Source organism: Ips typographus, linkage group LG6 (assembly GCF_016097725.1).
Source record: "Ips typographus isolate SLU linkage group LG6, UJ_Ityp_2.0, whole genome shotgun sequence".
In the NCBI taxonomy this organism is placed as follows: Eukaryota; Metazoa; Arthropoda; class Insecta; order Coleoptera; family Curculionidae; genus Ips; species Ips typographus.
The window spans coordinates 2,523,384-2,549,157 of NC_138427.1; the positions used below are offsets into that span (position 1 = coordinate 2,523,384).

Sequence of the window (25,774 nt, forward strand, 5' to 3'; positions counted from 1 at the left end):
CGGCCCATCTCTTAGGACCACGGGCGCTAAAGTAAAAATAAAGCAGACTAGTTGTTCAAGTTTTTTCACTTTTAGCCCTTATAATGACGTGTGAATAAATACTAAAACTAATGGTAACCCACATAGCAAAATTGTATGCCTGGCAGTTACTTTCGGACAGAGGTATATTCTCAAATATATGCCAGATATATGAAAGTATATTCCCAATATGTGCCTGGCATATTACTTTGTTCCTTTAGTTCATGTGCCAGGCATGTTTCTCAGGAATCTAAAAATAACATTGATGTAGGCGGAAATTTAGTAATCTTTGTAGTTGTAGTTTAGTTTACGCGTTGTAATCTTCTTGTGCTTGAATTAGCTCAACGGATGTAGTAATAAGACATAAGTATTCGTATTTTGCTTTTCTTGTATCCATTTATACTTTATACTATATTTTCAATATTCTCATTTAATCATTCAGTTTGAAATAGTGTGTTATATCTTGTAACAATTTTACGAAACTGTTTTCAATTTATAACAAACTATACTATAGAGACCAGTTTTCACTTCTCAGACATACCCCTGGCATATAATTATTGGAATATTTAAAAAGTTAAATTTGTACAGCCAGACATATTCTCAAGTTCATATGCGGCTAGTCATATGCCTGGCATGTATTTTTCACATAAATATACTATATTTGTTATGTGGGAACTTATTCATTAACTAATAACAAAATATTTACAACAATAAAAGATATTAATAGCGGTTAAATGAAGAAGAACCCAGTAATCATTAACACATTCAAATTATATAAGAAAGTATGTTGGTTAATGAGTGTTTGCGACCTTGACAGACTTGACATAACACTACAGCATATAGGGGGAAGTCATATCGGCGACATTCTACATTATAGAAGTATGCTTTTATTTGCTGCCCCATTAACTTGAATGGAAGTGTTTTTGGTTTATGTGTGAGTTTGTGATCCAACACAGTTTTTCTACTACCTGTAAGTATTTTTACTTAGATCGATCGATTTAAATTGTTGCACTTCTGGTAGAAATTACAAATAACTAGACTAGCTAGATAGTAGAATGCAGAAAAAGAGAGAGAGAACGAGAAAACAACAAATGGCTTAGATTTGACCTACTCTCTACTATTATACTCGCTTTCCTTTCTTAAAATTATTTCTATATGATATGGTTTAAGGTTTGGTGTTAAACAAATATAGAATCACGTAGAGGATGATTTTAAATCAACTCTAGCGTAAGTGTTTAATAACAATTCAAAGTAAGTTTTACAAGTAAAAGTTAACTGCAAAAGAATGAATGCAATAAGTGTGTAGGGCAAGGTCACCAACAACCGCATAATTATTGAGCAGCATAAAATTTAAACTGCATTTTGTTGTAAATAATATTTTTTATAAACTAACAAAACACTTGGTAAACTGCAATAACGATGACCGAATAAATTTGACCGGTCAAGAAACTACCTTGGATAAGTGAAAGCCCTCGCTCGTTACATCTGCTTGCATAATTTTTCTGCACACGAATATTCGATGGTTTCTGATCAACAGTTCTCTCTATAGCTGAGTACAATTACAAAAATGTGTAACTAATGAAATACCATTTTCAGGAAATGTCCCAAGCTGCAATAATTCGATTTTGCTGTCTTTGCCTAACGTTCTCTGTGATAACGTCATCACAGAACGATGATTTGATAATAATAGAAAATTTTCCAAATAAGGTATTTACGTAAAATTAAGGAAGTAATTTTTACTTACTCATTCCTTCTTTCAGCCCCTTCGACATATTAGTCGCATTAAAAGAGGAAGCGAAAAACCTGGATTTTTTAAAACTTTGTTCTCCGTTATTGGAGAGGTAAGTATATGAAGAATTTTATTAGATGAAATCAATTGAATCTGATCTGATTTTCAGCAATACACTGACACTAAAGATACATACAGCAAAGTCAACAACATGATTAATAACAATTTTCTTCCAGAAAATGCTCCCAAGGTAAATTTGTAATCACTTCCACTCAAAAAAACTAACATTTTGGTTAACTTTAGGTGACTGAAACAGCAACACCATCCAGTACAGATACAAACGTAACTACAACTGCCGCACCATATAAAATCACTCGTAGTGAATTTAATCGTATTATCCAAAGGAATTTAAAAGGACTGACACGGTTGTTCAATATTGAGCTTCAAGATGCCCTAAAAGTAAGCTTAGAAAAATTGAATTAACTATACTTCAAAATGATTTTTTTTACAGCAATCCAAAGTCACACAAAGGGAATACCAGAGAAACGTCACAAAAGAAGTATCAAAGTTTTTGTAGTATTATTACTATTATATTTTTAGTTTTACTGTGATAGATTGTTTGGAATAGATTTTTTTATTTATTAAAACGTTCAGCAGATAAAACCTTCAGGTATGTAACCTGTGCAGTTTTTAGGAGACGCTCCCAGTATTTCCACATCTACCCATTTCCAATCGAAACAGCCCTCATCGGCGCAAAGTATAAAAACGGGCACAGCCCCATTCTGAACATTTCCATGTACATTTATGAAATTCAAATCGTAGATTTTTACACTGTTTTCTGGCGATCCATCGATAACTTGACCTTCTGGTAGGCTTTAGTAGTTTTGTTGAATGTTAATACCATAGTATTATAGTATAAAAACCCCCCTAGGTTTAACCTAACCTAGTATAGTAACGTCTTGATAGGTGATATTTTGTAAAAATCCTGATTGGCTACCTACGTGAGTTTTCACGTGAATGCCATTTTCAGCATTAGTTATCAGCATTACAATAACATTCAGACAAGCATCAGAAGCAATGTGGAAAGGTGCAATGGTGTGTTGAAAAAACAGATTTCGGTGCCTCTTAAAACACAGGGTTCACCAGCAAGGGCTTCATTAATAATCAATTCCTGTGTTGTATTGCACAACATGTGTATTGAAAACAATATAAATATGGCAGAGGAAGATCAGGTGAATGACAATGACGATCTGGGCGTAATTAATTTCCAAGGAGGGATTCAGGGCAGAGACTTTGGAGGAAATGCATTAAGACAACATATTATTCAAACATATTTTTAGTATTTAAGTGTTTGTGGATAAAAATGTTAATGTAAGGTATTCTTGATTTTATGTTTAGTTTGTGTGAGGCTTAGTTAGCCTTACAAAAATACTGTTTTCAAAATATAATAAAACTTTTACTTTTCTTGGAAGTTAAATTTAAAAACGAACAAAAAATAAAAACAAAAATAATATAACAAACAAATGTGTCATTCTACATGAATGGCTAACAAAATTATCTTGTGAATAGGAAAATGGATTTGATATCACAGAAAAATTGTGGAACTAACAAAACTTTACAGCTAAATAAACAAACATAAGCAAATGGCAATTTGTATTATGACCAGTAAAGAAGCTTTACTGATAAATTACATTCATTGGAAGTCTAGAAACTAATTTGTCTGAAATCAGTAATAAAGCTGTTTCTGTTTGTGATATTGACACTATTTTTTGTACAATTTGACATATACCGTATCCCAGTTATTTAATAAATTCAAAACTGGTCGCCGCAGCTAAGAAACAGTAACAGCTGTAGTGATTTCAAACATAGTACCACGACTTTCAAAGTTTGTCATGAATCAGTAAACCTATTCTACTTTTCATACTTAAAAAAATATTACCTACTCATTTCGACTTCGAGATTGTACCAGCAAACCAAAGTTCTCATTAATATCTTTTAATATTAAATTATTTTTCTCCAAAATTTCCAACTTTTTTTTGTCTGTATAGCAAAGTTTCTCTTGCCTGCCTTCAAGTAATTTTTGAGATTGTTCCTGAGATGTCTGCAATCTTTTAATTTTGGTTACTGTATGTATGATCTGGAAATAACAAATACTTTAAATGTCAATAACTTGGAGGTATGCCTAAATAGACATAAAACTCACCAATGCCTTGTTTTTCAGATGCTAGACCAGGTGATGGCATATCACACATATCTTGATCTGGTAGATTATTGTCTTCTTTGCACATTTTGTCTTCCTATTAAATCATCATAAAAATACCAATTTAAGTAAAAATATATTTGAATCTCTTAATTATTAATTGGCTCACATCCTCAGTTACAAATTCAAATGTGACCTGGGATTCTTCAATCGAAGCATGCCCTTCAACTGATACAGCAGGTATTGTGCCCAATATTTCTATTTCCAAATCCGTGAGCTGTTCCAATCAGAGGGGCCCTCCACCAGTTGCTGTTAATGATTTTTTTATTCTACTATTTTTGCTAATAGTATTTTTCTTTAAATCTATCCAAGTCTGAAAATGTAATTTAAATTTTTTGTAAGTTAAAAGCCCAAGGGCATAGGTAGTCAAATCACACCTTTCTCCATCCCAGTCTTTTGACACTCCACCACTGATAGAGTTTAAAATATTTGTTACTTCCCTCCATTTTTGTTGGGCTACCTACTTGCCTGGTAAAAGTTCTAGTAAATTGACCACTTCTCACTCTTTGATTCATAAATACGATTTATTTCCGTTTGGCACTTCCAAGATCGGTCTTTCTACCCGACTTGGCGGCCATATTTTGACTCCCTTTACGCCGCCGCGCCCAAAGACATTAATATACCAGGTGTCCAAGAGCACCCTGGACATAGGAGATTAACATGGGAAAACGGTTTTGATTTTTTTGCGCCTGCACGGTTGATTTGATTGAAAAATCGTAATAATGAAAGTTGTAGTACCTATCACGGACTAGCTTCCTGTATTTTTTTCGGATCTCCAACTTGAGCCCTTTCGTCGTAAAACACCAACAAAAATGAGAAAATTTATACTTTTGGGCTGCACTGTATAGGCGGTTGTCGGGCAACGGGTAAACAGGTCATTGTTGCTGGTACGGTTGCTCGACAAAAATACAGAAAACTAGTCCGTGATAGGTACTACAACTTTCATTAATACGATTTTTCAATCAAATCAACCGTACAGGCGCAAAAAAATTAAAACCGTTTTCCCATGTTAATCTCCTATGTCCAGGGAGGGTGCTCTTGGACAGCTGGTATACTGAACCATAATAAGAACATAACCTACAAACCTACTCGATTTTTTTGCATATTACTCATATTAGAATGATGTTAGTAAATACAAAGATTTGGTAATTACAAGGTTGATTTACGCCGAAATATTAAAAAAATATAAAATTTAGGATAACAACAAGACAACGTGATTTGCTAATTTGTGGCGTGGCGGTGTTGCCGCCCACCGTCTCGTTCGTTTCTTTACTCGGAGTAGATTAGTGTCACTCACCCAAGTCCCGACTATACATTACTTATGCAACCAGGCATACAAAACTGTTTTGATATCCTTGTTCTTTATGGACAAAAAATTATTTGGTTTATTAGGATTAGGATTCTTTTACCAATTTTTTAGTGTGAGACTCCTCAATTTTAACTTATTTAACATTTAACAACTAATGTAACCTAATGGTGAAGTATTTTATTCCTTTACATTGAAAAATGTACTGCAAAATTTTTCCACATGTGATTATGTTACTGAAGTAAAAAATAAATTAATTATTAAAAAGCATCCAATTAATTTTCTTAGTGTAGCAATACTAAAATATTTAAAAAGACACGTATGTGGTACATATGCGGCAATATACAAAGGATTTAATTAATTTTGTATCAAACGTGGATAATTCACAAAGGCTTCACAGCTCACATTAGATTGATTTTTTAATTGTGGAATTCAGACAGGTCTGCAATAACCACACTTGCTTCAAATCAGAAATCAGTTCAGTATTACTTTTTACGTTCATTTGTAACTTTGCAGAAATGTATTCAATACGTAAGGACAGAGCATTTTACCGAACTTTACTCGTTCTGAATTTTGTTGGTTTATACTCACCTAACGTTACTCGGAAACAATCACGTATAACTTTTATCATTGTTAGGGCTATTGTTCGTAATTGTTGGACTTTAGACGCTTTGCTTCTGGTTATTGCTTCTGGCATTAGTAAGAACAAAACTTAAATTGTATAGTTTATGCTTAATTACTATTGTTTCAGACGAAGACTATTTCATGCTAACGCAAGCTATACCTGTACTCTTAGGTGTTTTGGTCATAAATACAACAAATTTGTTATTCGATTGTAATCAAAAAACTTTATCAGACTTGTTAATAAGCATATCAGACTGGACTTTTGGTAAACCTCCTGGATATGATCGTCTTCTAAAGACTGGAGACAGAGTTGGTTTGGTTTATTTAGTTTCTTTTGTGGTTATATTTGTATTAATTGGAATTCGACAAGTGTTGTACGAAGAGCAGTGCCTCGAAGTATTATCTGATGGTTCCATGATTTGCTATTTAATACTTCAAACAATTTTAGGAAATTGGAAATGAAGATCTTTGTGGTTATGTGGTTCCACTATGGTGGCCTCCTATTTTTGAACGAACCACTTTGAATAAGCGTCTTGCTCTAGTGATTTTACTTATTAATGTCACAGCAATTTCTCCTTTCACTCTTATCACTACTTTAAATCTGCAAGTGTTTCAGCACATTGATTGTAAAGTAGAGCATCTTCTGCTACTGTTGAAGGAAATCCCGAATTGCACTACCGAAGAAGAACAAACGAAAATGTTTAGGAAATTTATTCAATACCATCAACACATTATTAGTTTGAGTGCTAAACTGAATAATTTTTGTAAACGTACTTTGGGACATGTCACTCTTTCTACTGCGGTGGTTATAGGGTTTCTTTCTTTTCACGCTATTTTAGTAAGTGTACATTTTTTCTTCATTAATTTCTTATTAAAACATTTTTTTAGGGAAACTACGATTTTATTCTCTACATTATTTTATATTTTTGTTATCTGTGGTTTATGTGCTACCCAGGGCAACTTCTGGAAGACAGAGTAATTTAATTTTTACTAGCTAAGAAACACTTTTTAGGATCGACTGTTCCAGATGCTATCAATTGGTGACGGGCTGTACTTTAGCGACTGGCAAAAGTACAGTCTTGAAATCAGGAAAATGATTCCTTTCGTGCTGTTACGATGCCAAAAACCAGTTACACTGGACGCTGTTCCTGTAGGAAAACTTAACAACGCCCTTTTTTTGGCTGTTTGTATTTCTAGGATTTTAATTATCGCTTTTTGATTAATTTTTTTTTAGGTGGTTAAGTCGACATTTTCATACTTTAGTTTACTTAATCAAACACTATAAAAGTGCTCTTTAGTTAATTTGTACACAATTCTAGTTAAATAAACACATTCACAAGTTTTATTGACCGACTGTCATTCTCACCAATTTGTTGTTGTTAGCAATATGGTGACTAGTACTACATTGTGTATCAATTAATAATAATTCAACAGCTAAACAAAGATTCCGAGTGGGTTTTATCATAACATGACGGTTCAAAGTTGGTTCGTATTATTACCGATAAATGTGCGGGTAATCTGGTAGTTAATAAAGAAAAAGATCATTTTAACAAGTTACTCCAAGACAGTTTTGAACATGAACTTCCTAATTTTAATTACTTTGATGTGTATCATTTCCCAGGTAAGTCAAATACAACAGCGAAATTGTAATTACCTATTGATACCATATATCATAGGGTTTAACCAAATCCACAGTTAAAATATCAGTTTACTACGAAAGCCTTTGTCCAGATTGTATTGCTTTTGTAACGAAGCAATTAAATGCGAACTACCTGTTGTTCGGAGATAAAGTTATCAACTTGGAACTGATTCCTTATGGAAATGCTAAGGTTTAGTATTTTTAAACCATCAGTTAAATAGGTTTGTTGAAAGTGTATCATTGCAGACGATAACCGACGCTAATGGTAATAAATCCTTCATATGCCAGCATGGTCCTAGTGAGTGTTATGGAAATGAGATCCATGGATGCGTTGTTGAAATGTATAGTGCGAATGTTAGTGAAAGTTTTGTGGCTTGCTCAGAAAACCAAAAAAATTCAACATCAGGTCGAACTCTTAAGCGAGTAAGTTAACCCGCAAACCACCTAATTTAGCCAAAATAATTTTGTTTTAATGTCTGTATAGTGTGCTTACGAAAGTGCTATTCCATGGAAAAATTTGAAGGAATGCTACTCATCTGGAAAAGCCTTTGAAATAATGGAAAAAAACGGTCTCAAAACAAAACAAATATCTCCACCCTGGGTGCCTACAATTGTGTTTAATGACAACTACGACGAAACTGAGTCAAAACAGGCTGCAACCGATTTAAAAACAGTTATATGCAAATATTTGAATAATCAGCCTGATTCCTGCAAATCTACGGAATCGGTATTAACCTCGACTGAAACCAAAAAACAATCTTTCAATGACTATGTTATAACAATTGTGGAATAACTGCTAAGATACCACAAACTAAGATATTATTGCACTACGTTCCCCTTGATTTTAAACTCTTTTGATAAGCTTGGTGTTTACTTTAACTGACGCATTAAAATCTCTTTCAATTGTAATTGGTGTGTTTTAGTGTAGCTGGTTTTCTACTACTGCTCAGCATAATTTTGGGTTTGTTTACTGTTTTGGTTTCTAATAAATTTAGAATTTACCACTAGTTTAACTTTTCTCCAGTTTTCTCTATTTACACAAAAAATGCGAATTGCTATTTTTGTGGCACTCGTCATAAGTTTTATTTATGCAGAGGTAAGTAGTCACTAATAAATATTTTTTCTAATTTTGGCATATAAAGTGACACTTTTCAAAACTGATTAGAGTGACAAAACGTTTTACTCAATTTATGTAACTAGTTATGAAATGTTAATTTCATCACTCACTGTTTTTATGCATTTCCGTAGAAACATATGGGCGACATCCATCATAACATGTCGTTGTCACAGTTTATACAAGGTGCTATGAAAGTGAATATTTGTGTTAAATCACTTTAAAAGATGGTTTTTACCGCTTTTTGGTCAAAATTAGAAAAAATTATGTATGCAACACGTTTCGAAAATGTCTTATTGTGTAACTTATTCAAATTGTAGGACCTCGCTTCGCTCGCCCTACAAACATTCATTCGTTACACAAAATCGATCTTTTCGTAACTGGTTACATAAATAGCTATTATTAGGTGTATAAGTATTTAAGTTCATAGGAGTGACATGGAGTAAGTTTTCACTCCAAATGAAATAAACAAATGCAAAGACTTTCCTAAGCAGAACGCAGTTACACACATGATATGGAAACCAGAATGTTTTTCTTGAACAGTCTGAAAATTGTCAGTTCCAGCTCTATTGAACTTTTTAAAAGGCCTTCTCATATTTGTTTTAAGTAATTAAGAACTATATTTAGTCACTAATCTTAATAGGTCATGATCATTAACTTAAAGCACAGAAGTGACATTTTTGTGTGATTGCATTTCATAGATATAGTGAATTTTATTTCTCAATCCAGTAAACAAAACGAGGTTAAAAAAATTCAATAATATGTTAACATCAGAGTAAAATTTAATTTTAATTTGCTTTTTTAGGCTGCTATTCCTGTCAGCATTTACTATGAATCCCTATGTTATGATAGTGTAAAATTTATTACTAGACAGCTTTATCCAAATTACCAGCATTTCAAAGAGTTTGTCACTCTCGATTTCGTTCCTTATGGCAAATCAATGGTGAGTATTAACCAGTTTTCAATTTCAATCACAATTAAAACAGATTTTTTAGCATAGTTTTAATAAAACAACTGGCAAATACACCTTCAGTTGCCATCATGGCAGAGACGAATGCAAAGGAAATAAATTCCAGGCTTGTGCCCTATCCCAAATTGATAACCAAGACTTAAAGTTGGAATTTGTCATGTGCGTTATGTCTGCAAATAATCCGTCCAGCGTGTATTATATAGAAACAGTAAGTAGATCAAATTGATGAAAATCCTACTTTCGATTCTTTTTGCACAAATGATCTTTCTAGACATGAACTCTCTGTAACTGAAAGTGCTAATTTACTAACAATTATAAATTAATTTTTAGTGTGCTTCAAAGTATAACATTGATTTTAAAAAAATAGTCAGATGTGCCTTATCATTGGAGGGCGATAAGTTATTAGCAACACATGGTGATAAGACGTGGAACCTGGAACCCAATATTTTTTTCGTACCAACTGTGGTATACAATAACAGTGCGGTAATCAACGACGATGATCAGAATAAGTCTTTGGAAGATTTCAAAGAAGTTTTATGCAATAAAATATCCAAAGACTCGCACACACCCGCAATATGCAATTGAGTTGGGTTTTAACAGCATAACTAAGAATAAATTAAACTATTTATGGTAATATGCGTTTTATTTCCTAAAGGTTCTACATTAGTTAATGTAGTGATTTCGATTGCCTAAGTTACATTACCTACTTATAATAATGTTATAGTATTTAAAGCCAACCAATTCCTAAGTATATTAAAATATATACACAACTTATGTAATAATTTTCATAGAAATAATTCAAAGAACAGTAAATTAAAACTATAATCATAGAACAAGCATTAGAAACGTATTTTCAACTTAAAATTGGGTAAAATTTTTTTCAGACATTTTTATTCTAGCAAGATTCGAGTTGTTTTTAATGAGGTGTCTATCCTCACTTTTAAAGAAGTACTCGTCAACTAGCATTCATTTACATGGATACTAAGCCATGAATTTTTAGTGAGGTTTATTTTCCTCAAATTCTGTCTTACTAGAATATTTAAACATACTAAATTGCTGAAAGTAAGTAAATGACCTAATACTTTAGGGAGTCACTATTACATCATCCACTTGTAATATTCATGCAATAAAGTGTTTCATTTCAATTGTTACAGTTTATGACATATTGGAAAATGTTTTGAGAGCCCATGATGTTAAATGTGAAACATATTTCCAACAGGTCCTAAAAACTAACAAATTAGCTCTGGTTACAAGTTTACCCAATTTTTATTCCTCCCATTTTGTGCATGTTTTGCGAGATATTGACGTTTGCATTTTATGTCGCTGTTATACTTAAGCACATACAAAATGGAGGGAAGTATTGTAGAACAAACAGACATATTGTGGTGTGGTAAGTAAAAAAACTGTTTTAGAACATTACTCTAACAATGTGTTTTATAAAAAATGTATTTCCTAGTAATTATTATAACTTATTCGAAAATTGTTCCGTTTGTGAAGTTTTGTCTGTGGCAAAATCTCCCGGAATCTAGTTAACAAAGTGTATATCATTCGGAAGATAGTTTTGAACTACAAAATTCGTGATTATTATTATTATTATTATTATATATGTATATTGTAAATAACTGTTGCTTGTTAGGACCCATTTGGATAGGTCAGACAGCGTCTCTGAGCTGATTATACGTCTTACGTAAGTCTACACCTATTAATTCAGTCATTATAATATTTATTTTTAAACAAAACCGTTTGGTTTGTAAAAATTAAATTAAGTGCTTTTAGTATCTAACAGTACCGTGCTTTCTATTACGTTATCAGTAACTTATTGTATACAGCCAAACATTTTGTATGCCTGGTCGCTTAAATATTGATAATTGATAGTGTTGAAATAAATTAAAATTCGATTAATCATTCATTTAGATAGGCCCAAGTCCAGGAACTATTGGACCATTTTTATCTTGGAACATTATAGGTAGTTCGCTAAGGTTCTGATCAACGGGAATTCGCGTGTCGTACAATGATGGAGCTTGACATATAATTCCTACTGTTCCTCCAATACAAGCGATGGTAAATACCCATAAAAAGAAACGATCTAGCACCATAGAAACGAACTTCCAGTCTTCTATTATCTAATAAGAAATTACTGTTATTTCCCAAGCAATTTTTTCAAAATAATCAAATACCTCATTGTCTTTATCAGCATCACGAATATGTTGAGCAATAAATCGAACACTTTCCAGAGCTGCCAAAACACCGGGCGATAAACTTTTGTGAGTCATATTGGTGGATGAATCGCCCACTAAAAACAACATTAAGAAAAAGATCTATTTTATGGGAAAACTTACTAGAAGAATGAGCTTTCATTTTATGAAGATCCTCTTGATCGCCATTTTGCAGAACGTAACTCGGTTCTCTGGTTGTTAATTTAAAATCAGAAGTAAACGGTTCTCCCATGTTAAGTCTGGAAAGTACATCTGTTAGCTATTGTAACTTTATATCTTAATTAGACTTACTGCATATCTAAATCTGCTGTGGTGTAGCCTCTCGGTGGTTGACTATCATCATATTCTGGTATGGTGTAAGTGGTCCTACGCATAATTAAAATCTTTGGCATAAAATGTAAGAAAATTTTACGAAACATTGGAGACATTTTGTGAGTTGATGGTGATCTGAAACAACAACAATTTACCCTCAAATTTAGTTTAGTAGCTAGTTTTTACCTGAAATGAACATTAAGCACACAAACAGTAACCCATATAGAGGACGTAACCAAAACCATGGTAAACAAAAGATATTTTCCTAACAAAGGAACTGCCAGTGATGTAGGTGGGATAATTTCAGCCAATAGAAGGAAAAACACAGTAAGAGACAGCAATATTGACACACATAATGTAACTTTTTCGCCGGAATCTGATGGCAAATAGAAGACCAAAACAGTAAGGAAAGTAATACCAACGCAAGGAATTATAAGGTTCACAGTATAGAACAAAGTCTTCCTCCTCATAGTAATTTTGAAAGTTATATCTGCAATTCAATAATTAGTGGCATTGGCAAATTTCAGGAATTATTTACTGACCAGAAAATGGTTCTTTACTTTCAGGATAGTATTCCTCATTCCTAGTTGCTGGTACCGCCAGTATATCCCATTCGACTGACAAATAGAATTCAGACAAATCAATTCCAACTTTAATAATATTGCTGCCAGGTTTCTGATCCATGTGCCTCAAATCCACCTATATTTTATGAATCAAAAATGTAACTTACACAACTTAAGACCACTCACCTGTAAACCATTGTAAGTCCACGAAGCAAATTTCATTAGACAGCTTTGCTCATCAAATGGGAAATATTGCACGTTGATTTTGCAAGAAGACTTGTAGATAGAAGGTGGTTTCCAATTTACTTCTCCAGTATGCATAAGGGTGGCTTTTGTCATTAGGGTTACTTCATAATTTCCATCAGCACTAAAGTAGATTTTTGTCAGTTTGGAGAAGAGTGAAATATCACATTAAGTGTTTTCTACAATGGTGTTGAATCACGATTTTATAATTTTGCTAAACCCATCAGAATATGCAATTCTTAATTACATTTTTTATTCACTTATTGATGATTGATGAATAATCAAGCATAAATAACATTACTGTTATTACCAGATTATTTTGATTAGTCAGCAGGATTTTATTTAGTCTTGTATAGAACTATACAGTGGAGTAGAGTCAGTCCTGCACTTTTATTAACGTTAAACAGAAATTTCCACAAAATTAGGAAAGCTGTAGTCGCTCAGAGCACCTAAGAAATATGTATTACACCTCTAATTAGTGTTACTTTCAATGGGACACGTGTTAATTATCTGTGACATGAATTTAATTTCCACAGTCCCCAACGAGCTTCTTGTTAGGCGATCCAATTACTAATTCGTTAAGCAAACATCAACGTCCTACTATATTATACGCTCCTGAATCCCTGTATAGATTTATGTGTGAAAGAGAAATATCAGGAGCTTTTAATTAGAGAATTGTACGAGTTGACATGGAATTTTTCCAGGCACTCAATATTCAAATTGACATCTGACAACTATGAGCATTGCATTTAATTAAATTGAACTTACTTATTGAAAAGGACAATATCCGGTAGCCAAATATGCTCTGAAGGGACATAAAGCATCTCAACTCCACCGTATTGTTTCGGGTCCCATCTCAGCTTGTAGTCATACCATTTCTGACAATTTAGTAATAACAGAGTGATCAAGGAAAGGAGTTTTGTTATTTTTTACCTGAAGTATCCATAAATTGGTAGTCATTACTTGATTTTTTAGATTCATTTCTATAAGCTGAGATAACTTTAAACTCATCCATACAGTCACAGTTTCTGTGTGATTTTCCACAGGTCGAATTAAGCGGTTGTAGTTGCTAAGAAGGTCGTCGTACAGTCTTTTTGCATCTGGATTGGCTTCCATTTGTTTTACGTCGGCTGCAATGAGTAAAAAGTATCATCAGTGTAGAAAAACAGCAAACAAAAAGGGATTGGCCTTTGAATATAGGTGTGGCACTTTGATCCCTCTATCCAACTCCTCAATAGGTTTTACCAAACCTACTAATTATGCAAACAATCATTGTGAATGTATATGACAGTTTTGATCATCGTTTACACGTAAAATAGCCCGGAAAAAGAACAACAAACAAACAATAAACCGTATTTGGGCTGAATCTGGGTCATGCAACGTGCATCATAGCTTACCGGTAGAAAAATTGAGCAAACTGATTATCACAAAAGAAAACGGGAACCAAAAGCTTTTTAAACAACTCATTGTTCACATTTAAAACTATTCAGAATATACGTATTTAAGGGAAAAAAGAAATATTTGTTACGCCCACATGCTTTTGACAGCTTTCATGGCGGGGTGGCTGTACTGGACCAAAGCGCAATCCCAAACACTTCTTAGAAGTGCTAGAAATGGATGGGAAAACCCAACTAAATTATGCCTTAACTCTGATTCAATTTTTGAAAAAATCTTTATAGTTTAAGCTATTAATCATAATCGTGTCTAGTAATTTATGTGGTAATTTCCATAAACAGATATTTTAAAAATATCTAACAAAGTTCTTTACATCTGGATAGTCTGCGCGATCTCTATTTTCATACTCGTTTAAAGGAATCAATACGCATACGCATCCTCCCTGAAACTCATCTCTATGCAGTTTATGGGAAGTTGTAAAAACTTGTTTGTTTACTTAGTTTTCATTAAGTATGGCTTTTTCATATACTGCAAAAAAATCGAAAATTTTATTGTAAAGTACGCCTTAAATTAACAGAATAATAAAAGTTGCTAGAGTATCAAATTTGTAATTTTTTTAATCAGAAGTAATTAATGCCACATTTTTTTTAATTATGAAAGTAATTATTAATGTTGCTTGCATACTTGTTTAAGTCTGTTTTTCCATAAAGTTGGATTTAAAGCTACCATATTCTTGTTTCATATACAACATAGCTACGCCACCAATATAACCAGAATGTACTCTCAAAGTTTAAAATTAGAAACATTTAACTTAATTAGAATTAAGATGATTTAAGATTTAATTTGATTTAAGAAAGTTCTAACTGGATTTTGCTTAACGCTTATTTATTACATTATTTTTCCATTTCCTTAAAGACATACATTAATCACATTTCTATTTTGTTGTCAAACTGAAAATTATTCTAATTTTGATACGAAGGTTTTGAAATATTGCCAAATCAACAATTTTCGTAAAAACAAATCAAAAACACTTTTTTACAGTATGGCCAGCTGATAACTCTTCTAGATTAGTAGCAAATTTTTGCAAAACATTGTGGTGGAAGTGACTTCTATGTACGAAATTATTACACACATTTAATTTCCTGGACAATGTTTTCATACAAACCACACAAGTAGTTTGGTTTTGATAATAAATTTACTGATTACCTTGAATTTATCAGAATATCTAGTCAAACCTTGCATTATTTAAGGATAATTTTATGTGTTTGCAATAATAACCTTACGACCTTAACCATATATAAAACTAATTACCGATAAGGCATCTATTTTAATATTACATCTTACACTTAACTTACAAACATTTAGCAATTTAGTACAACATAAACCAAATTTTAGAAGCAATAACAGAATAGACAAAACTGTTGGTAATACTCTTCCAATTCATCATCATTCTCTGTGTAATTAAAATCCGAATCTGCACTTTCACTAGATAAAGTGTCTTCTTCTAAACTTAAATCCTGCCTTTGCTTTAATTTTAACAGTAAATTTGCAGTCTTGGACGTTTGCTCTTCTTTGGACCGATCATTTACCTTGGATGGTTGTTCTGGTTCTTTAACACATTTTGATTTTCTTCCAAACGAAAACGGGCATAACTTGGTCAATTTGGTTATGGATGGGAACCTCGAAGACAACTTTCTGCTCTTGATTTCCTTTCGGGGAACATCCAAACTACCTACTGCAGCCACATTAACAGTAACTTTCTCGTCAGTTTGGTTTTGAGTAAGCAAGACGCTTTCGAAGAAAGTTTCTTTGGATGAAGCGCTATTTTCGTTTTTCTTCATTGCCTCTCTAGTTCTTAAATCTTCCCAAAGTGTCATTTGATCAACTGGTTTAACCTGGAATCATGCGGGGTTAATGAACAGAAATTGGTTGGTTTTGTTAATTGAACTTTGTTTCTGGCACTTCGTAAGAAGAGTCGTCGTTTTTTAGGTACACGAGGAGTACTTTGTAAAGTTGTGGTAGTACTTTCAGTCACTACAGTGTGGTTACTTTTGGGCGTTGGTTGCTGTTCCATAGTATCTAGAAAAACCAGGTACAGTTCTTCTTGGGCTGAAGACTTACGAGAGTTTTTTTGATCAGGGCCTGAAATTTCAGTCATTATAAGATGTGAAGAAGAAGATTATTTATGGTTTACTTATTGATTTGTGGCATTTATGACAATGTATTATTTGATTGAGGGAAGGACTTTGGGGTTGTTTTTCTTCGACTGTAATTTCAGGGAATAGATGATCAGGACTTTTGTCTTGTTCTGATTTGCTGGAATTGTGTGTAGAGCACTTTTTTAATTCAGGGGATGAAACAGTGAATCTAGGAGTGGACTCCCTAAAACATGGCTTCTTTTTTGGAGGGTTATAATTCAGATCTAAGATTTCTTCCTTTGATGATGGTTTTAAACCTGAAGTATCAAAACGTATGACTTCGTTGCTTTCTGATTTGTTATTTTTGCGCTGATCATTTTCTTGGTGGTCTTCTTCAGCTAAATTCGACTGAATTACTTTCTCACTATTGGTGATTTCAACAATTTTGCATTGATTCGGTGGGTAGGCAAAACATTCGTTGTAATAATTTTTGTTGGCAATATCAATGGAGGCAAGCTTTTCACGGATCATCTTAAGCCTTTGCAAATATTCGCTTTTCAATTCGCCATTTTCAAATTCGTCATCGTCAGACGTAAAATTTGGATTTTTGGCCTTAAAAATGAAAAAACCTGGATCTAAAGAATGATCCCCGTAAGGGCCTGCAATGCCAAATTCTACAATCAAAATAACTGTTTTGGTGTCTATTAGCTTGTTGTTGTGTGGTGTAAGGTACCTGGTTTTCTTGGACTGTTATCAAAAGATGATAACACTGGATCTCCATCTCCTGCACTGTTAGCTGCACTATTTTCAGACTTTCGTGACATTTTGTAACAGGTTGACAACCACTGATTGACAGTAATTTGTAAAAATTTGTCATAAAATTGAATAGCCACAAATTGATTATTTTAAACCTATTATTTGCACGCTGTTAGCATTGTGATGTTTCCCTCTAAAACGTATTTATTAGGGCAAATAAAATACCGGAATAATAATGTTTTCACATTTTGTGCTTCCCAAAATGGCACTCTCGAGAGACGTAAAGACCTGTACTTGTTAATTTCCCTCACGAACAATAACTTTCTCATAATTGAAATTATTTGTTACACGTAAAATACTTCGGGCATTCTTTATTTATGAAAGCTTATATAAATGTGTTTCCCTATTCGCTCCAGGTAAAATTCAACATATTAGAGGAAAAATGCAGTTTTTTGCCAATTTATTTCGCCGTGTACTCTATAATGTGTCTGTTTAAAAACAACAATGCTGAAATTAATATTTTGATGTGTGTACTTACGGGATAAACCGAATTAATGACCGAAATTTAGCGTCCGGGATTTTGGTTTTAATCAAGGCAACTCAAACAAAATTTCATGAGTTTTGAACTTTGATCCTTATAAATATATATATATATATATATACAATCTTTATTTCGTTTACAACGAAACAGGCTATCGACCAGTTTGGTCTTTCTGCCTATGTGATAAGATTACAAAATAAAGTATAACTTAACTAGGTAAAGTATTTACAAAATAACATATTTAAAAAAAAAAAAAAGTTAGTCTAAAGTAGTTTTGAGGATTATGTTATGTGTAAGTGTTCTAGTAGGGTAGTTGTAGGAAATAGGAAGCGAGATTGTCTTGTCTGTCTTGTGAGACACAGAGGATTTAGTATGGTCCAGTTATGTGGGTTGTTTTTCCATTTTGTTTGAATTTGTTGTAGTCTTTCTGTTATCCTTATAAATATTTACGGTGAAATATTTATTGTACAGGCTAATTAGAAATTTTAAGAGAGTGGTAAGTTTTTACTTAAATTACATCCGCAAATTAAATCCAAAAGTTTAAAGCTGAATTTTTTGCTATTAACCTAGTGCACAGTGGGCTATTGGGCAATTCAAAGTGGTAATAATGACTTTTTGGGCCTCTAAAGCAGTCCAGAACCTTGATTATGTTTTTTAAACTGTCTAAAAACATTCCAAATGCTTCTGAAGTAGTCTAAAAAAAATTCAAAGGATTTGAAAATACTATAGAAACTCCAAAAGCTTTCAAAATAGTGTCTAGAAGCTTTCAAATGCTTCTGAAGCTTTTGGAACAGTCTGAAAGCTTTCAAATAATTTTCAACTAGTCTAGAAGCTTTCAAAAGATTCGAAAACAGTCTAAAAGTTTTCCAAAATTTCTAAATTCGTCAAAGATTTCCAAATACTTCTAAAGCAGTTAAAAACTTTCAATATACTCTACTATAGGTATAATGATCAATATGTCCTCAAAACTTCTAAATGCTATTGACGTAGTCTTAATAGATTTCTGAAGCTTCCAAAACCCTATGAAAACTCCAAAAACTTCCAATAGTGTCTAGAAGGCTCCAAATGCTTCTGAATCAGCATAGAAAAGCTTTTGGAACAGTCTAAAATCTTTCTAGAGCGGTTTAAAAGCTTCCAACAATTTCTAGAACCGTCTAAGATTTTCAATTGCCTTTAAAGCAGTTGAGAACCTTCAATAAACTGTCCAAAAACGTTCTAAATGCTCATAAAGTAGTCTAAAAAAAGTTTCAAAAGCTTCTAAAACAGTGAAACTTCCAAATGCTCTTCAGCTAGTTTAAAAGCAGATTAGAACAGTCTAAAACTTGTTACTTCAAACTGTTGTTTCTACAACAAAGTTGAGAAAGTATAAATGAGCCTTATGATCAGAATTGAAGAAAATAAGCAGTGACATTGATTGTAATTAATATTATTGATCAATTTCAAAGGCAGAAAGCAAATTTCAACTTTATGTCTAGTTAGTTTGCCAAAATAGCCCCTAGTGGAGCGTTTTTTACCCTTAGGGTCATAAAAAGAACTCGTATTATACTTTATCCACAACTATACTGTTCATTGGCACTGATGAGATGTGTAAATCATTTTGTAACTCACTCACATGACGTGACACAACAAATGACGTAACTGGTTACATGTTGGTACCCACTTTCTGAACCAACAATATTTTCAGAGTAAATAAAAATAATGAATCTGATAAGCTATAAAAAATACGAGAATTCCCCAACAGCTAGCGGTACCGTACCAAACAACAATTACTCGTTTTTCAACTTTCGCTTCCTTAATAGCGTTGGTAGTAGTGCTGGTACCTCGTGGTGCTTCTTCGACTGACAAACTAAAGCCATCTATTGGCGACTTTCTTCAATTGAATGACGAAATGAAAGGCCGGCTGTGATGTAAAATAATCGCAAATATTTCTATCAACAGTATAAAGCGGTTCAGTTCGTTTTTAATTGGACACGAGCTGGTTGGTATCTCGTTCTCGACCAATATGTTTTCGTAACAGTTCTCGAAATTGTGGTGTGGTACCGTGTTTTTTTTTGTTCGGTACCGAGAGTGTCCGATTTTCTACTATTGTGGTGAAAAGGGTTTTGTGGTGTTTTTTTTTGTGATTGTCTCTTAAAAATAGGATTTAACATTTTTTGGATTTACATCAGTTCAAGGACTTCTTTCACTTCTGTAAGTACCATTACTGTGTCGCCGAGGCAATTGATCGGGTAACCACTTTTTTCGGTACAATTGTTGTAAATAACCAAGGTCTTCTAAAATAGCAAAGAAGGTTTAAGGAAAATGTAAATACCCGGTTTTTACCAAGACATTTAGTATAGCTAGTTATCGCGCAAGAAATGAAAGTTGCACGAGTAATGCAAGGACAGAAAATAATAATTACTGTTTTTTTAGGTTTGTTGGTGTAACCAAATGTTCAAAATTTTAATTAAAAATAGTTTTTCATTCTATTAATAACACTATTCTGAAATAAAAATTTGAATAATCCAAATGGTATAGTACGTTACACTTTAAGTTGTGATTAATCAAGTAGGATTATATTATCGATAGTTAATGTGCATATAACAGACATTTGGATGTGCTTGTTTAGTTTCAAGGACTATGGCTAATTTAAAAAAAAACTCAGTATTTAAGGTGATCGTGGTTGCCATACGAATTGGTTTGTAATTATTGTGTTGACTTGGGTAGATATTGGATAACTGATTATTGCTTTGCGCGCAAATAAACACTTCCACATGTTTTAATTAAAATGTGGCACATAGGGTTGTAACCGTGCAAAAACGAACCGAAAAGAAAGAAAAATATAGGAAAAGGGGTCGGATTTACGCTTAATCAGCCTTTAACATGTTGATTAAAGTAATGTAATTGAATGTAATCGTTTGTAACATTTTCTGGATTATCCCTCTCTGACACTCAGTATTAATATTGCTTCAGCACGAACCCTTTGACAGCCCAGCAATAAAGTTTTCCCCAACTAGATTGAAAATCACATTTAGAACTTTGATAATAATTTATAATTAGTGACACTGTTGCTACGCCCTAATTTCCAACTTGATAATAAATACAATATGAATCATCAATAATGTATTAATTTGAACGCTAATGTAGTTTCTAACCCTGATCTAAATAATAAGAGTAATCTGTATTAGTAGTGCCTATTCTTGACACACTTTGGTTTTTTAACTTCTTACGTATTTGAACTTTACCATATTTATGCAGTTAACTAAATGGCATTGCTTGAATAATACGTTCACAAACAACGTGTTTAAAAAGCGATAACAAAATGAGATTAGCCACCAATCAAGACATTAGATATTGTCCAATCTTCAATTTTTGTACAATTCCAAGAAAACAGTCATCAAATTTAATTAAGTTAGTGTTAATTCAAGTACAAAGCAACACATAAAACCAATTTACCAGGGAATTTCCCGTCTACCCAGCTTATAAAAAACAGTCGTCTTTTGTTTGATATAAATTTTATTTACCTTTTAATAAACAATGGGCCGTTACATATCGTGGTCTACGGTTAATTAAACCCAGAACAATAATGCTGAGAACTGAGTGATTTTGTAATTGTAATTCATGATTACCAAAGGCCAGGTCCGGGGTCTGTTACGTGTGGTATTTTGCATTTAAAATCAACACATATTGCTATTGGTTAGTTTTGTTTTTATGCCTGAAGACTAAATTGTAGTTGAAACCAAATAAAATAGCATTGTTAGTTTGATTTTCAATGAAAAACGATTACAATCTGTGCTGCATTTAGGGGGGTCCTAGTAGTACTAAAAGCACCTAGCGGTAAATTTTTGAAAGCGTTATAAAGATACAAATATACTATAAATCATCAGGGAACAGGCATACAAAAATCCAATAATTATTAGGCCATTATTAGGCCTCTTAAAGATGTAGAACTATTGTCACGTTAAGGGTTGGTTGAGGGGGAAGAATACTCAGGTTTCCACAGGTAACCCACTCTTTATTACGTAATAGTGCCTTAATCTCTAGACGATAATCTTACCCCCAGATGGCTAAGATGGCGGGGATCATGACGTGGTCTGGCTTCTAGGCAAAGGTACACGGAGGGCAACGCTTTAGCGGTGGTGAATGAACCCTAGACTTAGGTCCGAGGGCATTCACCGAGCCGGCAAAGACGCGAAGAGCCTAACAAAGGGAGGTAAGCTGGAACGGCAACTCGTGCTGCGCGTCCACACTAATTCCTTTGTTAGGGCTGATCTAGGGTGTGGCACTTGGTCACCTACTGCTCCACTTTTAAGTTGCACAATAGGCGTACCCAGACTAACCCGGAGATCAGTCAGTGACCTCCCTCTGGGGAAGACCCCAGAGTTCGGTAATCTGTACGTGCTTTTGGTGCAGTATTTATACCCACATCATGACCCCAATTCGCCAATCTTGCTGACACAAACATTGTACTGGGGGAGACCGGGGCAACTTAGGGTAACGGCACCTAGTGTAATCTTTATGTTACACTATTTAAATAAAAAAAGTGATAAAACAAGCTTATTTTTCATGAAACATGTTCAGGAAGTTCTTATAATCAATATTGCGAATTTAATCTGAATACATTTCCGCGCATACAAAAACCGTTTTAACACTTTCTACCGTCGCATTTTACTCCATCTGGTTATAAATGAGCTTTCTCAGATGTTCCGCAGACTAATCAATAAATGAGACGTAATTACGATCTTATAATAGAAAAAGTTATGTTACTGTTATATTATATTGCTTTCCGGAAGCAACAGCAGCCGATAGTCAATAATTTTGATGTTTTTTTTTAAATGATTCCATAGATAATATTTTGGAAACCTGTTAATGAAAGACTAGTCAGAAATGTTTGTAAACATGATTTTACCACGCGATTGATATCGATGGCACCAATGGGTGCGGTTACAGTTAGTATTTAGTACGAGGTTCAAAGTGGTTATTTCTCCAATTTTAAGGTCTTTTGCTATACATTTTTGACCAAAAATGTAATAATAACCCAAAACTCGCCCCCCTAACTCCTCACACCGAGATATTGAATCTTAAAAAGTACATCAAAAAGACCTCTAATATACTCCCTCTCCCCATTCTTTACGTTTTTTTTGAAAAATGAAAAATTATAAAATGCCTTTTTTGTGCTTATTTCACCTAATTTAAGGTTTTTAGTTATAAATATGCCCTTTGCTGTGCATTGGAACCCTTTTGGAGCAAAACAAAAAATGAAAATGAAAATTTTGACAAAAAATGACATTTTTCGGATTTTCGAAAGGTTCAGAGTGGTTATCTCACCTAATTTGAGGTCCTTTAGTATAAATATACCCTTTGCTGTGCAATGGAACCCTTATGGAGCAAAGTAAAAATTTGCCAAAATCGCACTTTTTACCAAAACTGTCATTTTTTGTATTTTTGAAAGATTGTAACTTTTTTATTTAAACTCCTATCAATTTCGCTAGAACCGGCCATAAGAAAGAGGATAAAAAATACTACAAAATGCCCTAAAACTCGCCCCTCTAACTCCTCACGTTACCGAGATATTGAATCTTAAAAAGTACTTAAAAAAGACCTCTAATACCCCCCTTCCTTTCAATTTTTTTGAAAAGTAAAAAATTATACAATGCCTTTTTTGTGTTTATTTCACCTAATTTAGGGTTCTTTGGTGTAAATATGTCCTTTGCTGTGCATTGGAGCCTATAAGGAGCAATTGCCAAAATTGCATTTTTTACCAGAAATGTCATTTTTTCAATTTTCGAGAGGTTCAAAGCACGATTTCGTATGAATGAAATATGTTCGGTGTTCGTTGTGTTATACTAATAGTTTAATTCGTAAAGTTAACTGAATAAAGTTATTAAGCGTTTGGTGTGGTGTATTTCTGTGTGAATTGTGAGTTACCACAACCAAAAAGGTAACGTTATTGTAATTTAATACTTTGTAATGCAAAGGTATGCAATTTTAACTGTACTAGACAAACATTGAACCTTCATTGACATAATCAGCGTGATTTAATTAAAGGTGCTCATTTTAAAAACAATTCTAGGAATTTTTGTTGCCGGTAGTAGAATTTCAATTATATTTCCAAAGTGTGTAGCGCTAATTGTGTGTAATTACCTTGATTTCAACATCCAATTATGGGCATTTGAAACACTGTACTACATTGTGCGTTCAGCAAGTTCGAAACATCCAAGTTGGGAAATACTAGTCAGTAAAAAAGCTGTTCAAGCCATTAAAATCCTAGTTAAGGTACAAAAAAATGACTGTGAATTGGTTTAGATGGTTAAACCGTTAAACCAATCAACCATACTGTATGCAAGATGCTCTGATTCATTAACAGTGTCAGGTAAAAGTTCTTCAATTTATGCCAAGTAATACGCGTAAAAACATGAAAGTTTGATTCAGTCACTTATCAAGGTTAATTTACCTGCTAAAATAAGTTTAAAAGACAAAAAAATGATTTGATTAATTTGACAACATGGTGAGACAATTGTAAGGAAAAATTTTACACCCTGTTGCTTTCATTGCGAAAAGATTACGCATTTTATACGCACCAGACCATAAAGAACTAATTCCAGTCATTGTAAACTGACTGTGCAATGTAATTATACAAAAAAATGCGGAAAAACAAATATTTTTTAAATTAGTGGTGTCACTGAAAGTCTACTATTGTTTGAGTAGGTTTTACATTTACAATAATTATTAAAAGTGTTCTAAAACTATTTTCTAACTTTTGGTATTTCTCCCACTGTTTCATATGTTGACTGGTTTATTTTGTTATCAGTAGATGTTACTGACGAGCTTGCATTATAATATTTCGATCAAACATATTTCATGGGAGAATCAATCATCATAACTGATTTAGAAATTCGACCCCTTTTTAGAACAATTCGATTTCAAACTCGTGTCAAGACTGGTATAAATCAACACTTTGTCGACCAACGCTAATTTCAACAATCAATATTTGAAGCGAGTTATTTTATTTAAATAAATACGACCGGACATAATTAGATATTTCCCATTAGCATACAATCGTGTTAGTATTGAGTATTGATAATGCGTGCTTATAGGCGAATGGACTGATTAAAAAGTTTCATTATATAATTTTCTATTCGAAATTTGCGGCCCGCAGATATTGGTGAAAGTTTAATATTTAAGCGGTGCATGAGGGTGTGATTAAGTACGTCATACAAACCAAGCATGAAGTTACTGCTATTTAAATTTGAAACCTACTAACTTTTTAACACTGTAATCGAATATCCTTGATTACTTTGCAGAACCTTAGGCCTTGTTACATTATTAATGAAATGACCTTCTCTCACAAAGAAATACCTTTGTAATTATATGTCAGTAATCACTTAACCATTTCCGTTACGCACGTTCAGCTACTGGAAAATTATCTAAAATGACCATAAACTAAATACGGATTTCAAATTGGAGTTTTTATTTGCAGGTGTTTGTTTGATTAATATTTCTTTGAAATAGTCGACCTGACTATAAAACAGCTCATCGAACAAGTGCACAAAAAAATTCCAGTTTTTTTCAGTAATTTCGCTACAATCGAGCCCGAAAAATATTCGTCCGAGCGCAAAATCCATTCCAAAATGAATTACCATTAAGCATAAAATTGGTTCCGAGCCATTTTATATAAACCCATTTCTGCTTACCCGCTTCACTCGCAATTGCAAGCTTACACCAAGTTGGAAGCAAAAACATTTCGTAGTTTTCACGTAGTTTCCACCACGACGATATGTTCGAAAAACGACACTTTATTACGGAAACTTTTGCGCTTACAATTGTTGTTAAAATAAGAATCCCATATTCCTTCAAATTGTATTTTGGTTCGCTATTGTTATTGGCTTCTCGAAAGCTTCTGTTGATGTTTCTGTTATTTCGATGGTAAAAATGCAAGTGTTGAAACTGAATTTTCTTTTTGTTGTTTAC

At 33.2% G+C, this 25,774-nt stretch overlaps 6 protein-coding genes and 1 long non-coding RNA gene across 12 annotated transcripts in view; 4 read left to right on the top strand and 3 right to left on the bottom strand.

Moving 5' to 3' along the window:
• The first annotated feature begins 829 nt into the window (after positions 1–829).
• LOC145730711 (uncharacterized) lies at positions 830–2,410 on the top strand. Of its 2 annotated transcripts, none has more exons than XM_081982066.1 (6): positions 830–988; positions 1,615–1,725; positions 1,779–1,859; positions 1,917–1,997; positions 2,051–2,206; positions 2,259–2,410. In XM_081982066.1, the coding sequence occupies exons 2-6, from the start codon at positions 1,618–1,620 to the stop codon at positions 2,322–2,324; spliced, it is 492 nt and encodes a 163-aa protein (XP_081838192.1). In that variant the 5' UTR covers positions 830–988; positions 1,615–1,617; the 3' UTR covers positions 2,325–2,410. The 2 variants fall into 2 exon arrangements, with proteins under 2 accessions (XP_081838192.1, XP_081838193.1); XM_081982067.1 differs by lacking the exon at positions 830–988 and adding an exon at positions 1,148–1,269.
• A 260-nt stretch (positions 2,411–2,670) lies between these two features.
• LOC145730715 (uncharacterized) lies at positions 2,671–5,272 on the bottom strand. The gene is made up of 5 exons (XR_014178664.1): positions 4,385–5,272; positions 4,117–4,320; positions 3,951–4,044; positions 2,953–3,884; positions 2,671–2,871 (listed from the first exon to the last, which is right to left on the bottom strand). It is a non-coding gene; the product is annotated as an uncharacterized LOC145730715 (long non-coding RNA).
• Positions 5,273–5,710: 438 nt separating this feature from the next.
• Positions 5,711–7,292, top strand: LOC145730709 (odorant receptor 85c-like). Of its 2 annotated transcripts, XM_081982063.1 has the most exons (6): positions 5,711–6,012; positions 6,065–6,333; positions 6,386–6,775; positions 6,826–6,912; positions 6,965–7,120; positions 7,172–7,292. In XM_081982063.1, the coding sequence occupies exons 1-6, from the start codon at positions 5,832–5,834 to the stop codon at positions 7,220–7,222; spliced, it is 1,134 nt and encodes a 377-aa protein (XP_081838189.1). In that variant the 5' UTR covers positions 5,711–5,831; the 3' UTR covers positions 7,223–7,292. The 2 variants fall into 2 exon arrangements, with proteins under 2 accessions (XP_081838189.1, XP_081838190.1); XM_081982064.1 differs by lacking the exon at positions 6,826–6,912 and having other exon boundaries at positions 6,950–7,120.
• Positions 7,293–7,418: 126 nt separating this feature from the next.
• On the top strand, positions 7,419–10,294 carry LOC145730708 (gamma-interferon-inducible lysosomal thiol reductase-like protein). 2 transcript variants are annotated; one of them, XM_081982060.1, is made up of 7 exons: positions 7,419–7,558; positions 7,614–7,766; positions 7,823–7,999; positions 8,061–8,303; positions 9,496–9,633; positions 9,686–9,868; positions 9,991–10,294. In XM_081982060.1, the coding sequence occupies exons 1-7, from the start codon at positions 7,514–7,516 to the stop codon at positions 10,243–10,245; spliced, it is 1,194 nt and encodes a 397-aa protein (XP_081838186.1). In that variant the 5' UTR covers positions 7,419–7,513; the 3' UTR covers positions 10,246–10,294. The 2 variants fall into 2 exon arrangements, with proteins under 2 accessions (XP_081838186.1, XP_081838188.1); XM_081982062.1 differs by lacking the exon at positions 8,061–8,303.
• On the bottom strand, positions 10,285–14,577 carry nAChRbeta2 (nicotinic acetylcholine receptor beta2). Its single transcript, XM_081982059.1, has 10 exons — positions 14,392–14,577; positions 13,928–14,124; positions 13,763–13,872; positions 12,938–13,118; positions 12,731–12,887; positions 12,375–12,678; positions 12,168–12,323; positions 12,000–12,115; positions 11,838–11,953; positions 10,285–11,783 (listed from the first exon to the last, which is right to left on the bottom strand). The coding sequence occupies exons 1-10, from the start codon at positions 14,459–14,461 to the stop codon at positions 11,571–11,573; spliced, it is 1,620 nt and encodes a 539-aa protein (XP_081838185.1). The 5' UTR covers positions 14,462–14,577; the 3' UTR covers positions 10,285–11,570.
• A 1,119-nt stretch (positions 14,578–15,696) lies between these two features.
• Positions 15,697–17,499, bottom strand: LOC145730385 (uncharacterized). 2 transcript variants are annotated; one of them, XM_081981573.1, is made up of 4 exons: positions 17,261–17,499; positions 16,584–17,216; positions 16,338–16,531; positions 15,697–16,284 (listed from the first exon to the last, which is right to left on the bottom strand). In XM_081981573.1, exons 1-4 carry the CDS (start codon positions 17,349–17,351, stop codon positions 15,781–15,783), a joined length of 1,422 nt encoding a protein of 473 aa, XP_081837699.1. In that variant the 5' UTR covers positions 17,352–17,499; the 3' UTR covers positions 15,697–15,780. The 2 variants fall into 2 exon arrangements, with proteins under 2 accessions (XP_081837699.1, XP_081837700.1); XM_081981574.1 differs by having other exon boundaries at positions 16,584–17,201; positions 17,261–17,494.
• A 2,263-nt stretch (positions 17,500–19,762) lies between these two features.
• LOC145730705 (furin-like protease 2) overlaps positions 19,763–25,774 on the top strand; it is a 139,199-nt gene continuing 133,187 nt past the window's right edge. For both annotated transcript variants that reach the window (XM_081982056.1, XM_081982057.1), the window contains exon 1: positions 19,763–20,014. The gene's annotated coding sequence lies outside the window, so the exon portion shown is untranslated. The remainder of the gene's footprint in view (positions 20,015–25,774) is intronic.